Here is a 15,095-nt window from a genome sequence, read left to right as displayed (position 1 = left end):
CAGTGGACTCCGGGAAAACGGCTGCCGGAGGCGGCGCATGCTAAGATGGAGATCTCGGCATTAAGATCTCAGGAGATGAGATGAGGGATAACGACCCATACAGACAAGGATGGGGATGAGGAACCATGCATACCAGATTAGGGGGCAATACATACCCGGCTTATACTCGAGTCACTATGTTTTCCCAATTTTTCGAGGCAAAATTAGGTTCCTCAGCTTATACTCGAGTATATACGGTATATAATTTATACAATGTGATTTTCTGGATTTTATTTTTGATATTCTGTCTCTCAATATTAAAATTAATCTACCCTTAAAATTATAGACTGTTCATGTCTGTCAGTGGGCAAACTTTCAAAATCAGCAAGGGATCAAATACTTATTTCCCCAAACTGTATATTGGTGTGTATAATATACTGTATATATACATAAACACACACACTTTTCTTGTTTCCAAATTCTGCATTCTTTTTCCCTTGTTGTGATATTGTAATCAACTAATCAAGAACAAAGTGAAGACTTGAATACAAAATAATTTGTAAAATACTGTATTGTAAATAAAGGGTTAGTTATCAAATCTTTTTAAGGCACTGTGAAACAAATCCCGACTGTCCGATAGGTAAGCAATAAATCACCCTAATTGTAAACTTTAGATTTTTTTTGTTTTAAAAGAAAGTTCCAGTCCTACAGAATATGATACCGTTCCAAAGTCCATAAGCAGACGGCCATACAAACTGCCAGGTGGTCAGTGGCACTTCATCGTAGAGGCTTTGGTTGATCTCCAACTCCCCCTGCAAGGTGATAGACTGCCAAGCTCACCTCGTGTGCCAACGCATCTGCATTTTCCTGTCAATGCAATATAAAAAAAAAAAACACAGCTTTTCAGGCCATTTCTGTAGTGACCAGAGAGTAAAGGGTGTGGATCATGTACGCTGTGAGATGCAGAATCGAGCCAGAACAATTCACATTTATGAATTTCTCAAACTTCATTAACAATCCAAATATTGCAGGCCCAGTTCAGCCAGCTGCTATAAATCTTCTTAAAACAAAATGCCATACATCATTAACCCTTCCGTCCTTGCAGTACCACTTTTTCCATAACTATAGGAGGGCTTGTTTATTGCATTTTTCAAGTATACCATTTATTTTACCAGGTAATGCACTGAAAAAGTGGTGAAATATTGAAGAAAAATGTAAACCTGTCATAGATGTTTGGTTTTGGTTAGCATTCAATGTGCAGAAAAAAACGCCTACTAATGGGATTCTTCAGGTTTGTGGTATTGCAGTGATATCAAACCTCTTTGTGTATTTTTTTTCCCCATTTTTGTGGTTACAATATTTTGAACTTTATAAAAAAAAAAAATATAAAAACTGGTTTTTGTCTGCAATTTTTTGACCAGTAGCCTTTTTATTTTTCTGATGCACAGCTACGCACATCCATACACACCCCACAAAAGTAAAAAATCATTCCCCTTTAGCCCATTTAAAAATAAAATAAAAAACAAAAATAAAACACATATTGGTATCTCTGGGTTTGTCAAAACCTGATCTATCAAAATATAAAATAAAGCTGCTTAATCCGATGGATAAACTGTGCAATGAGAAAAAAAAAATGCCAGAATTACTTTTTTTGTCTGCCGTAACATTGCAATAAAATAAGAGGCGATCAAAACACTGTATCTACCCCAAAATGGCATCAGTAAAAACTTCAGCTCAGGGCACACAGAATAAGCCCTCAAACAGCCACCTGTCCCAAAAATTGAAAATGTTACAAATCTCAGAAAATGGTGACAAATGAAAGTATCATTTTTATTTTTTATCTGCTTTTTAAAACTCCCCCTCCATAAAAAAAAAGTCACGCCCTAATTTAGAAAAAAAAAAACTACCGTATATACTTGAGTCTAAGAAGACCCCCCTAATTTTGCCACAAAAAACTGGGAAAACTTAATGACTCGAGTATAAACCTAGGGTGGGAAATGCAGCAGCTACCGATAAATGTCAAAAGTAAAAATAGATACCAATAAAAGTAACATTAATTGAGACATCAGTAGGTTAAGTGTTTTTGAATATCCATATTGAATCAGGAGCCCCATATAATGCTCCATAAAGTTTATGATGGCCCCATAAGATGCTCCATAATAAAATATGCCCCATATAATCCTGCATAAAGAATAATAATGGCCCCATAAGATGCTCCATATACACATTTGCCCCATATAGTGCTGCACAAATGTTGATTATGGCCCCATAAGATGCTCCATAAAGATATTTTCCCCACATAGTGCTGAACAAACGTTATGGCCCCATACAGACACTTGCCCCATACAGTGCTGCACAAACATTATGGCCCCATATAAACACTTGCCCCATATAGTGCTGCACAGACGTTATGGCCCCATATAGACACTTGCCCCATATAGTGCTGAACAAACGTTGATTATGGCCCCATACAGACACTTGCCCCATATAGTGCTGCACAAACGTTGATTATGGCCCCATAAGATGCTCCATACAGACACTTGCCCCATATAGTGCTGCATAAACGCTGATTATGGCCCCATACATACACTTGCCCCATATAGTGCTGCACAAACGCTGATTATGGCCCCATATAGTGCTGCTCAAACGTTATGGCCCCATAGATGCTCCATACCAGTGGTCCCCAACTCCAGGCCTCGAGGGCCGCCAACAGTGCAGGTTTTCAGGATTTCCTTAGTATTGCACAGGGGTTGGAATCATCACCTGTGCAGATGATCACATTACCACTGATGCAATACTAAAGAAATCCTGAAAACCTGCACTGTTGGCGGCCCTCGAGGCCTGGAGTTGGGGACCCCTGCTCCATACAGACACTTGCCCCATATAATCCTGCACAAACGTTGATTATGGCCCCATAAGATGCTCCATACAGACACTTGCCCCGTATGCTGTTGCTGCGATAAAAAAAAAAAAAAAACCACATACTCACCTCTCCGTCGCTCAGGCCCCCCCGGCACTTTCAATATTCACCTGACTTCGTTCCGGCGCCGCTCCATCTTCAGCGTCTTCTGCACTGACGTTCAGGCAAAGAACGCGCACTAACCACGTCACCGCGCCCTCTGACCTGAGCGTCACTGCAGAAGACGCTGAAGACTGAGCGGCGCCCGGAACGGGGGGCAGGTGAATATCGCGCAGCGCTCCCCTCCCGGTTATACTCACCTGCTCCTGGCGCGGTGCAGTCCCTGCTTCCCCGCTGCCACATCTTCTTCCTGTACTGAGTGGTCACCGTTACCACTCATTACAGTAATGAATATGTGGCTCCACCCCTATTGGAGGTTCATTACTGTAATGAGCGGTACCATGTGACTGCTTAGTACAGGAAGAAGCTGGGGCGCCGGGAAGCCAGGGACCTGCAGGGACCGCGCCAGGAGCAGGTGAGTATAAAAAGACAGCTCCCGCTCCCCCTCCCCTGCCGACCCCCGGGTATGACTCGATTATAAGCCGAGAGGGGGACTTTCAGCCAAAAAAAATGGGCTGAAAATCTCGGATTATACTCGAGTATACACGGTATATACGTTTGGTATCTGCGTAATCTTACTGTCCTGGAGAATCAAATTGCCAGGTCAGTTTTATAATATAGTGGCCATGGTAAATAGAAAAAAAATGTTTTGTTTTGGGTTTTTTTGCAATTTCAACACACTTAAAAAATTTTTCCAGCTTTTCTGTGCACCACCTGATAAATTGAATAGTGTCATTCAAAAGTACAACTAATCCCACAAAAACAACCCTCATAGCTATGTGGACAGAAAAATAATTAAAAAAAAAAACAACTTATGGCTCTTGCTATAAGGGGGAAGGAAAGGACGGTGTTAAAATGAAGCAACTGAGATTAAATTGAATTGTAGACTTTCAGCTTTAATTTAAGGCATTGAACAAAAATATCATGTGAAAGGTTTAGGAATTACAACCATTTTTCTACAAAAGACTCCTCATTTCAGGGGCTCAAAAGTAATTGGATAAACCAATTTTTATTAAAAATGAACATTTTATTTCTGGTACTCTGTAGAGAAACTTTTGATGGCAATGACTACCTGAAGTCTGGAAGCCATGGACATAAAACGCTGGGATCACTCCTTTGTTATGCTTTGTAAGACCTTTACTGCGGCTGACTTCACTTGTTGCTTGTTTGTGGGTCTTTCTTATGGCAAAGTTGATTTTAATCAATAGATCTTGAAATAACAATTATTTCCACAATTGGTTTTGTTTAAATAAAAATGTTCCTGTGCTGAGATAATCTTATTAATGTGTCCCTGCTGTGTCCTGTGTAATGGCTGTGTCTGACCGTACAGGGACATGGTCTGATCATACCACAGCTCCTGAGCAGGGGAGGAAGCAAAAGACTATACAGACAGGACAGCACGGGATCACAGCTGATTCTTTCTGTAAAGGTAAAGCATTTTTCAAAACAGAAATGCTTTATCTCACAAAAAGAATCATTTGTGATCCCCTGCTATAATGTCAGTATACTCACCTTTGCTTCCTCCCCTGCCCAGGAGCTGGGGTATGATCAGACCCTGTCCCTGTACAGTCAGACACAGACATTACACAGGACACAGCAGGGGCACATTTATAACATCTCAGCACAAGGATTTTTTTTTTTTTTTTTTTAAACATCCAGTTGTGAAAATTATTATTCTTACAAGACGTATTGAGTAAAATCAACTTAAAATTTAACTTTGTTGGTGGAAAAACACCTTTAAGTTTTGTGGTAAGCACGTAAAATGCATGGTCAATGAGGTTGAGATGTGGTGATTTGACTCATCCATTGCAGAATATTCCACTTCTTTGATTTAAAAAAAAACAAACATCCTGGGTTGCTTTCACACTATGTTTTGGATCATTGTCCATCTATACTGTAAACACCGTCCATTTGGTTGAAGCGTTTCACAAAGTATAGCCCTGAACACTTCAGAATTTATCTGGCTGTTTCTGTCTTCAGTCACATCATCAATAAACACTAGTGACCCAGTGCCTTTGGAGGCCATGCATGCCCAAGCCATTACACTGCCTCCACCATGCTGTACAGAGGATGTGTGCTGCTTGATTCCAAGCCTTCTCCATACTTTGTCATTCCCATCATTCTGGTCGATCTTCGTTTCATCTGTCCAAAGAATGCTTTTCCAGAACTGGGATGGCTTCCTTAGATTTTTTTTTGGCTAAGTCTAATCTGGCCTTTCTTGTTTCAAGGCCGATTAATGGTTTGCACCTTGTGGTGTATTTGCTCTAATGAATCTTCCCTTTATGGTAGACTTAGACACAACAAACACCTACTTTCTGGAGAGTGTTCTTTACTTGGGTGGATGTTGTGAAGGGGTTTTTCTTCACCATATGGAAAGGATTCTACTATCTGATTTTTCTATCATCCACCACTCTTGTCTTCCATGAATATCCAAGCCTTTCGAGTTCCCAAGCTCACAAGTGCGCTCAATTTTTTGCAGAGTGTAGGAATCTGTCAATTTGACAACTCCTAACATTTCTGCTCTCTCACACAGATTTCTTCTTTTTTTCAGCCTAATGATGTTCGGTTTCACTTGACTGCATGTTGTGGGCTCACAGCAACAGCTTCCAAATGCAAATGCTACACCTAAAATTAGCTCCAGACCTTTTACCTCCTTAAATGTTAATGGATTAAAAGCCCATGCAGCTCATTAAAGAGCTTTTGAGATAATTGTCCAATTAACTTTGATTCCTTGAAAATGAGGCAGCTACATATATTAAATAAAGAGCTGTAATTCCTAGACCCTTACTCCAATTAGGATGTGAAAATACCCTCAAATTGAAGCTGAGAGTTTGCACTTTAAAATGAACCCATCAGCTGGATTTTGCTCAGTAAACTGCAAACAGTGTCAGGTGGGCGCCATTACACTGATTGAAATGATACCTTGGATGATGAAATCCATCTTGTGGTTGTTGTTTTATCTTTACTTCTAGTTTTCAGTTAATGAGATTCTCATGCCCCGGGGCGGCCTGTGGGGGTCTTCATGTGGCACTCTGCTTCCATATTCATCTGTATGGCTTAAGACAGGTCACTGATCCCTCTCTGACCTGCCCCCTATTTTACATACTGAAAATAATATGGTTTGAAGAAAAAAAAAAAAAAATTCACAGGCCGCCCCTGGAAACGAGTGTATAATTAACGCAAAACTGAAAATAAAGATTACACAACAACCACAAGACGGATTTCATCTACCCATGTATCATTTTACTCAGTATAATTAGCTGTGGGTTACTCGGAACAACCTTGCTGACAGGTTCCCTTTAATGGCTGTGAGTGTTTTAGCGGGCACACCAAATTTACACTGTTATACAAGCTGTACACTGACTATTTTACATTATGTCAAAGTGTAGTATCTTCAGTGATGTCCCATGAAAAAATATAATAAAACATTTACAAAATGTGAGGGGTGTACTCACTTTTGTGATATACTGTACATATACACTACGACAAACACATGTCTATCTTTTGTCCTTGTGTTGTTTGAAACTACTCACTTGAGTGTCCGCCTCGGCATACACACGGACTACATCCTCGGTTCCTGAAGGACGTACAAATGCCCTGGACATATTATAGTCCTTGACAAGCTCGTCAATTTTCTCCTGCAATCCTGGTGGCTTTACAGTACGTCTCTCAGCGTCTGTTGTGTCTATTACTTTTCTATCTGCAACCTATAGAGCACAAGAAAAGCAAACATTAAAGACAGATTTCAGCTGCAGAGTACGAATGGGATTTCATAAAATCCTGGTTACTATAACATCACATCTGGCTGATGCTACACAGCAAAACTATGTTGTAATATGTTACTCCAGGACAATTAACCTTCAGAGATATTGTAGGGAAATGTATAAGCCATGCAATACTGACTCTTGACATTAGCAATCCTAAAATCAATCAATATCAACCCTTTAGGCCTCTTTCACACTTCAGTCTTTTGGCGTCAGTCTAAAACCGCCATTTTCCTCAAATAGCGGATCCGCCATTTTTTGGGGGCGGATCCGCTATTTTCCCATAGACATACATTAGTGACGGATTGTGGCGGATGGTCGTCCGTTCCATCCGCCATGTCACGGATCCGTCTAGATTTGGCGGATGTCATCTAGACATTGACGGACATAACGTTTTTTGTCTACGCCGAAATGGCGGTTTGCGACGGATCCATCACGTCCGCCATTCTATAGAATGGCCGCCTATGGGCGACAGATCCGTCGCCCCAATCCGCTTTTTCAATTGCGCATGCTCCAAAAAGTAGATAATTTTCCCTGACAACCCCCAAGTAACGGATCCGTCAAAAAACGGATCCGTTAGAACCGTTTTCTCAACAATTGTGACGGATTCGTCGATCCGTCACCATGTCGGAGCAGACTGACGCCAAAAAACTGAAGTGTGAAAGAAGCCTTAGAAGGGCATTTCTGCATCACTTTAGATAAGAAGTCAAAGTTCAAACTCCATTTGCTGACACGTGTTCAACATGTTTGCCCCTCCTCGGTGCAATGCAGGAGAACTGGTTTGGCTGGGTGAGAGGCTTCTGATGAGAGATACTGGTTAAAATTTAGCTCTCAATTTCCAGACTCCGTGTGACCCATACACAATACTAGGTCACCATGTATGCCTCCATAGCAAGCACTACAAAAACACTGGCGAAGGCTAGGAGTGTTGATAAAAGATAGAAAAGCTTTATTTAATCACAATACAAAAAATGCTTAAAAAGACACAGACAGTATAAATAGACGTGTTATAGAAAAAACAGCAGAAAAATTAAAGCACTCAGTAGACCATTTACTTCGTATCATGACCATTTGGGTATGTGCACACGTTGCGGATTCTCTGCGGATCCGCAGCGTTTTTTTGCGGTGCAGAAACGCTGCAGATCCGCAATTGATTTACAGTACAATGTAAATCAATGAGGAAAAAAAAAAAACTGTGCACACTTTGCGGAAAATCCGCTGCGGAAACACTGCGGTTTAAAAGAAGTAGCATGTCACTTCTTTTTTGCGAATCTGCAGCGTTTTTGTACCCATTCCATTATAGAAAACCGCAGAGGTAAAAAAACACAGCAAATCCGCAGCAAAAACGCACAAAAAATGCTGCGGAACCGCACAAAAACGCGACAAATCCGCAGATGCGTTTTCTGCCAGGAGAGGCAGAATCCGCACCAGAAATTCCTAAGCCTAATCCGCAACGTGTGCACATAGCCTTATATAGGTAATGGGTGAGGACAATAGATGAAAATAATCCCTTCCCTGAATATCCTCTGTAGAGGGCACCAAGCTGGCATCGGGAGACTTATTGGCCCCATATCAACAAATGGAGTTTCTGGTTTGGCTTCTTATCCTAGATCATGTGGCAAGAGCCCATTAATCGGTCAATATTAACTTTAAAGCTATGTGCACACACTGTGGATTTTGCTGCAGATCTGCAGCTGTTTTCCATGCGTTGTACAGTACCATGTAAACGTATGGAAAACAAAATCCGCAGTACACATGCTGCAGAAAACAACGCACGTTAACGCAGCAGTGTTTTTACCGCAGCATGTCAATTCTTTGTGCGGATTCCGCAGTGGTTTACACCCGCTCCACAGTAGGAATCCGCAGGTGTAAAACCGCAGGTGGAATCCGCACAAAAACTGCCGTAAATCTGCAGTAAATCCAGAGGTAAACTGCAGTGCGGTTTACCTGCAGATTTTGCAAAAACAGTGCGGAAAAATCCGCACACCAATCCGCAACGTGTGCACATAGCCTTAGGACCATTCCCATTCTTCCAAAAAGTGGCACTAGCGTTCCAGTCATTTTTTCTTCTCTAAACAGTCTATTTACATAATATACTTTGAAGGGAACTCGCCAGGAACTCTTAACCCCACCCAAATCATATATAACAGCGTGTAGCCTTTAAAAAAAATAAGCTAGTTGACCTTTATGACCCCAAGGCACTGTTCCAGCAGGAGAGAGATCCCGTTTTGAAGTTGTGTCTAGCAGTGCACAAGGTGGTGACTATGCCTTTCTAGCTCCTCAGTCTCATGCTGCACCTTCTCCTGGCTGATTGACAGGTCAGTGGCATAGACCACAGATGATAACAACCTATCAATCATCCAGGGCAGGATGTGGCCAAGTTGGAAATACTGCCTGAGGCTGAGAAGCTAGAAGGCATCATCACTTCAAAATGCACTTCCACACAACTTTAAAACAGGATCTATTGCTACCGGCTCATCTCCTCAGGGCCTTAAAGTAATCACCTGGCTTAACTTTTAAAGGGTTACAAAATTATATTAATGGATTAGGGGCTGGGGTAAAACTTTCTGAGCAGTTCCCTTTAAAGCACATGCAACTAAGCAGCATTGGGTGTGAACTACTGTATAGTAGTCTTATCACCACAACTAACCTTTACTTTCAGCTGGCGATTTGGAAGGTCGGTGTAAATTTCATTCCACTTCTGTACAGTAAAGCTCTTGATGGCTAGGATGGCTTCGATGAGCAGCATATCAGAGATGGCATCTCCCACTGTCTGGAGGCACAAGATTTCATGAAAACACAGAGTAAGGGTACCGTCACACAGTGGCATTTTGATCGCTACGACGGCACGATCCGTGACACTCCAGCATCGCTCCATTATCGCTCCAGCGTCGTAGACTGCTGTCACACTTTGCAATGTACGACGCTGGAGCGATAATTTCATGACGTATCTGCGATGTAGAAGCCGTTTGTTACTATGCGCACATCGTATACAATATCGTGCACACCTTTGTTACACCATGCGATCATGCCGCCACAGCGGGACATTAGACGACGAAAGAAAGTTTCAAACGATCTGCTACGATGTACGATTCTCAGCGGGGTCCCTGATCACAGGAGCGTGTCAGACACAACGAGATCGCTGGAACGTCACAGATATATCGCTGGAACGTCACGAATCGTGCCGTCGTAGCGATCAAAATGCCACTGTGTGACGGTACCCTTAGGTCTACAGTTAAAGAGGTTGCTTACTTTCTAGCATGCAATACTTAGTGGGACAGTGGGCAGTGGTGAGACAGTGGGCCGTGGTGAGACAGTGGGCAGTGGTGAGACAGTGGGCCGTGGTGAGACAGTGGGCCGTGGTGAGACAGTGGGCCGTGGTGAGACAGTGGGCCGTGGTGAGACAGTGGGCCGTGGTGAGACTGCGATCTTTCTGGACACGAAGAGCAATGATCTCTGCCAACTTCACTTTTCTCATTTGTTGCTTACTTGTAGTAAGAATATGGTGGGTCAGCTTTGTGTGACTGGACTCCACTGTTGTCTACGAGAGTGAAATGCCAGTACTCCATTTCTTACCTGATTAATGAGACTGATGACATTCGCAAGCATCTGAACAGCTTTTCGGGCTTCTTCAGTGGCTCCTGCATTGATCAGCTGCGCAATCTGTTCTTCGGCAGCTTTACTAAAAAGAACCTGTCAATTACAATGGTGGATTACTACAACTGGACTGCAGCAATTGTATTGAGATTTTAAGGTGGCCAAAGACTCAACAGCCATCGGACAACAGTTTCATCCACACCACCCTATACACATGCACGTTCCATTTATCTGAGCGTCCATGAATTCAAAATGGAAAAAGGTAAGTAAGCCGCTGCCAGACAGTCATGAGAACAAAGGGGATCAATCTTGTCCTCTTTTTCCCCAACACTGGCCAAATATTGGTGGACTATGAAATACACAGGTTTGGCTGGTCAGCAGAGGTTGATAGGTTCAGCCGATGTTAATCTTATGGCGCTTTAACTGCATAGAATTAAAAGTCCTTTTAAATGGCAGAAAATGTGTCCCCCAACCATAAGGAGATAACGGAAGGTCTGCGGCTTGTGGCTTCCCACAACTAGCAGTTATTTCCCAAAGTGATAAAAATTAAAAGTGGACACAGAATTCTCGTAGATTGTGGCTTTGGCTACAAATTAGAATTGCGACCATCAATATTTAGTGACACGACTCCTTAAGCAGGAGGGGCACAATATGACCTTATGTATCATTAAACCTACTGTTCCATGACCGTTTGCCTCAAAGTAAACACCAATATCAAACTCTTGTGCTTTATGATGTAGATGCTTAACACCAGTTTTTGCGCAGAATACAGGAACCTGTAAAGATAAAAACGTGATTAGAACCTACATATAAACTGTCCCAATACTAAACGACCTACCATATATATTATATATTTATTTTATATTTTCCCATGCGGTCAATTTAGTACTTAACTAGTTCTCTTTGTAATAACACTGAACATCAGCAATCAATAAAGTGTGAACATAAAATGACCTTCATAACGTCCTCCAAGTACCGAGTGGAGCTTCCATTGGCGTAGGCTGTTTGTACAACTGCCATATTGAGCTTTAAATCAACCTGCAATAAGAAATCCCATAATATTATAATGAGAGTATGTAACTGTACATTGGGTAATAACATATACAGGAAGCGGAATGTCACAATTTATGCTCTAGAACAGCAACATAGTGTAAATGTTCTTCAGTACTAGAATTAATACATTAGTCTAATAACTAGAGAGCACATTAGTGATGAGCGAATATACTCGTTACTCGAGATTTCTGGAGCACGCTAGGGGGTCCTCGGAGTATTTTTTAGAACTCGGAGATTTCGTTTTTCTTGACGCAGCTGAATGATTTACATCTGTTAGCCAGCTTGATTACATGTGGGGATTTCCCTAGCAACCAGGCAACCCCAACATGTACTTATGCTGGCTAACAGATGTAAATCATTCAGCTGCGGCAAGAAAAACTAAATCTCCGAGCACTAAAAAATAGTCGGAGGACCCCCGAGCGTGCTCGGGAAATCTCGAGTAACGAGTATATTCGCTCATCACTAGAGCACATGCATTTCGGTATTGGCCGCTTAAAGTGCTCATACATCTATGTATAGGGGGGCCTTTTCACACACCCTTACATACCAGATTATACGGTCAGCATCTTATATTATGATACTGGTAGTGACAGAGTTCATTTTCACCTTCCTAACCAGGCCAACTTTTTGTAAATCTGACCACTGTCACTTTATGTGGTAATAGCTCTTCCGCTTCAACAGATCCCGCTGATTCCGAGAATGTTTTTTCATGACACATTATACTTTATGTTAATGGTAAATTTTAGTTGATGTGGTTTGTGTATATTTATGAAAATTTCACAATTTTAAAACTTTACATTTTTATGCCTTAAATTCAGATAGTTATACCACACAAAATAGTTATTAAATAACACTTCCTATGTGTCTACTTTACATCAGCATCGTTTTTTAATCTTTTTTTGTTAGGAAGTTAGAAGGGTTCAAAGTTAATAAGTAATTTCTCATTTTTCCAACAAAATTTACAAAACCATTTTCTTTTTTTAGGCACCACATCACAGGTGAAGTGATTTTGGAACAAAAGGCAGGGCTCGGAACGGAAGGAACAATATTTGAATTTTGGAACACAAATTTGGCTGAAAGATGGCAGGCACCATGTCACATTTGCAAAGCCCCTAAGGTGCCCAAACAGCAGAAACCCCCCCACAACTGACCCCATTTTGGAACTTACACGCCTCAAGGATTTTATCCAGGGGTATAATGAGCATTTTGAACCCACAGTTACAACACAGCATTTGAGAACATTAGGATAACATTAGATTGTCATATTGAATATAGTATAAAAGCTGGGGTGGAACAAAAAGCGCACAAGACCATCGGGTAATACCCTTTTAGCTACAAAGGAAAGTAAAAGGAAGATGCTCACCTGAGCTGGTTGTGTGCAGGCACAACCCTTATGAACACCTGATGATAGCCTCGTGGTGGGGGATGATCTCCTCCAGGATAGTTGACAGCCTGATATTGTGTTATCATCCAAACTGGTCATATTGAATATATCATTAGTGTTGAGCAAGTGCTCGTAACTGGAGTCTGCATCAGGTATGCACCGAATATTGTAAGTGCTCATGCTCGAGTCCCTGTCTCGCTTGTGTTCGACATCCAAAAAACATGCGAGGATTGCAGTGTACGTTTTGGCTAACAGCTGCGACACATGCGGGGCGGAGACTCAAGCATGTCGCTGGAGCACCCGCGATACTCAGTGCCTACCTGAGCACCCAATGCAAACTCAAATAGCGAGCACTTGCACTCAACACTAGTCATCATAATTTTTTTTTCCAAGTTTTGAAAAAACCCTAACCTTAACCAGTCTAAAGGTACCGTCACATTTAGCGACGCTGCAGCGATATAGACAACGATGCCGATCGCTGCAGCGATTTAGGTCGTTGTGTGGTCGCTGGAGAGCTGTCACACAGACAGCTCTCCAGCGACCAACGATGCCGAAGTCCCCGGGTAACCAGCTGTGCTCTGCTTTACGGCCGGCCGGCGCTGACAGTCAGTGCAGGGAAGCTGACGCTGGGAGACGTGACAGACACCGGAATGTAAATATGTACTGTTTGTTTTTTTAAACTTTTACAATGGTAACCAAGGTAAACATTGGGTTACTAAGCGCGGCCATGCGCTTAGTAACCCGATATTTACCCTGGTTACCAGTGAACACATTGCTGGATCGGCGTCACACACGCCAATCCAGCGATGACAGCGGGTGATCAGCGACCAAAAAAAAAAAGGTCCTGATCATTCCCAGCGACCAACGATCTCCCAGCAGGGGCCTGATCGTTGGTCGCTGTCACGCATAACGATTTAGTTAACGATATCGTTGCTACGTCACAAAAAGCAACGATATCGTTAACGAAATCGTTATGTGTGAAGGTACCTTAAGAAGAAAAGTCTGCAGACTGCCAAATCATGACAGTGTGCAATGAACACACTGTCACGATTTCATGTGCGGGTGGATGGTCATGTGCCAACTAGATTCTCCTCCGCTTCTCAATGTTCCAGCATTGGAAAGTCTAGTCAGCACATGTGCAAATTGCATATACACAGACATCCACGTGACTGTCCATCCACGTAGGGAATACAGTAGAATCATGAGACTGCACAGTTAAGATGCAACAGTCTGAAGTCACAGAGCGACTGCAGAATTTACTTCTGACACCGGACAATCCTTTTAAATGAGCTGTAAAAAAAATACACTCATTTAAAAGGATTGACCTGAAAACTTAAAATTTTGCTCAAAATGTCACACCGTATGTGTTACTAAAGTGTTTTGGAAAAGATTAAAGATGTTGTCCACTACTTGGACAACTCCTTGTCATACCTCAGGTTTGGCCGCGATAAGATAAAAAAAGCCTATACTCTCGTCCCGTGCAAGCACCGTTCCAGTGGTGTCGGCACTCGCTCTCCCCGAGGCTTCCGTATGGTTGTTATGACACGTGAACCCTGCTCCCAATCAGCGCTGGTGTCACTGTCCCCGCCTTCTGTCGAATTGAACATGTAGAGGAAGTGAGAGAGCAGCAACCGCCCTGACGTCCTCTTCATGTTCAACTCGACAGAAGGCGAGGACCGTGGAAGTGAGTAAAGGCTTTTTATTTGATTAGGTCCAAACATTTAAATCATTAAGGGGTTGTCCTAGTAGTGGACAACTCCTTTAATGCCCGATTCATAAAGAAGGACGTTCATGAAGGTCTTGAAGAAGGAGAATGCTGGAATCAGAGGCGCCTGATTCATTAAGAGGTGTTCAGTCCAAGCTTCACCCATTTTGACTGAGCCAGGTGAGATTACCGTAGCATAAAAATGCCAAAAATTGCAACATTTTTGTACAACTCTGTGTGGGGCACAAAGTTTGTGATTTTTCAAAGCCATTTACGCCAGAATCCTGGCATAAAAATCTTGATGAACAGGGGTCTAAGTGCTCCCGTCTTTCACATATGATACGGACTAAGTCACCTTTACTAAGAGTTCTTTGATAAAAGTGCTGATCAGTGTGGCAATCTTATCCCCGTCTAGAAGGTGGAAGCGATCCTCACTGTCCTTGTAGTAGTAAACAATGCGGTCAGCATCACCATCAAATGAACAGCATCGCTCTCCGGGTCTCACATCAATACCTGCAGACACAGGAAGCGGAAAAAGAGAAAAACTCAGACACAAGGTACTGGCGAGAAGCAGGTGTACTTGGCAAGAACTAT

At 42.2% G+C, this 15,095-nt stretch overlaps 1 protein-coding gene across 3 annotated transcripts in view; it reads right to left on the bottom strand.

Annotated features, from left to right (window-relative positions):
- Positions 1 to 525: 525 nt before the first annotated feature.
- The window catches only part of PGM3 (phosphoglucomutase 3), a 30,870-nt gene continuing 16,300 nt past the window's right edge, over positions 526 to 15,095 (bottom strand). For all 3 annotated transcript variants that reach the window (XM_069726433.1, XM_069726434.1, XM_069726432.1), the window contains exons 7-13: positions 14,857 to 15,014; positions 11,314 to 11,397; positions 11,037 to 11,135; positions 10,339 to 10,455; positions 9,413 to 9,535; positions 6,532 to 6,705; positions 526 to 846 (exon numbers count right to left, since the gene is read on the bottom strand). In XM_069726433.1, coding sequence (XP_069582534.1) covers positions 757 to 846; positions 6,532 to 6,705; positions 9,413 to 9,535; positions 10,339 to 10,455; positions 11,037 to 11,135; positions 11,314 to 11,397; positions 14,857 to 15,014 — 845 coding nt within the window. In that variant the 3' untranslated portion in view covers positions 526 to 756. The remainder of the gene's footprint in view (positions 847 to 6,531; positions 6,706 to 9,412; positions 9,536 to 10,338; positions 10,456 to 11,036; positions 11,136 to 11,313; positions 11,398 to 14,856; positions 15,015 to 15,095) is intronic.

The sequence above is a fragment of the Ranitomeya imitator genome, chromosome 5 (assembly GCF_032444005.1).
Source record: "Ranitomeya imitator isolate aRanImi1 chromosome 5, aRanImi1.pri, whole genome shotgun sequence".
Lineage (NCBI taxonomy): Eukaryota > Metazoa > Chordata > Amphibia > Anura > Dendrobatidae > Ranitomeya > Ranitomeya imitator.
The sequence above is the reverse complement of the archived record's forward strand: the minus strand, read 5'-3'. Positions and strand labels throughout refer to the sequence as shown.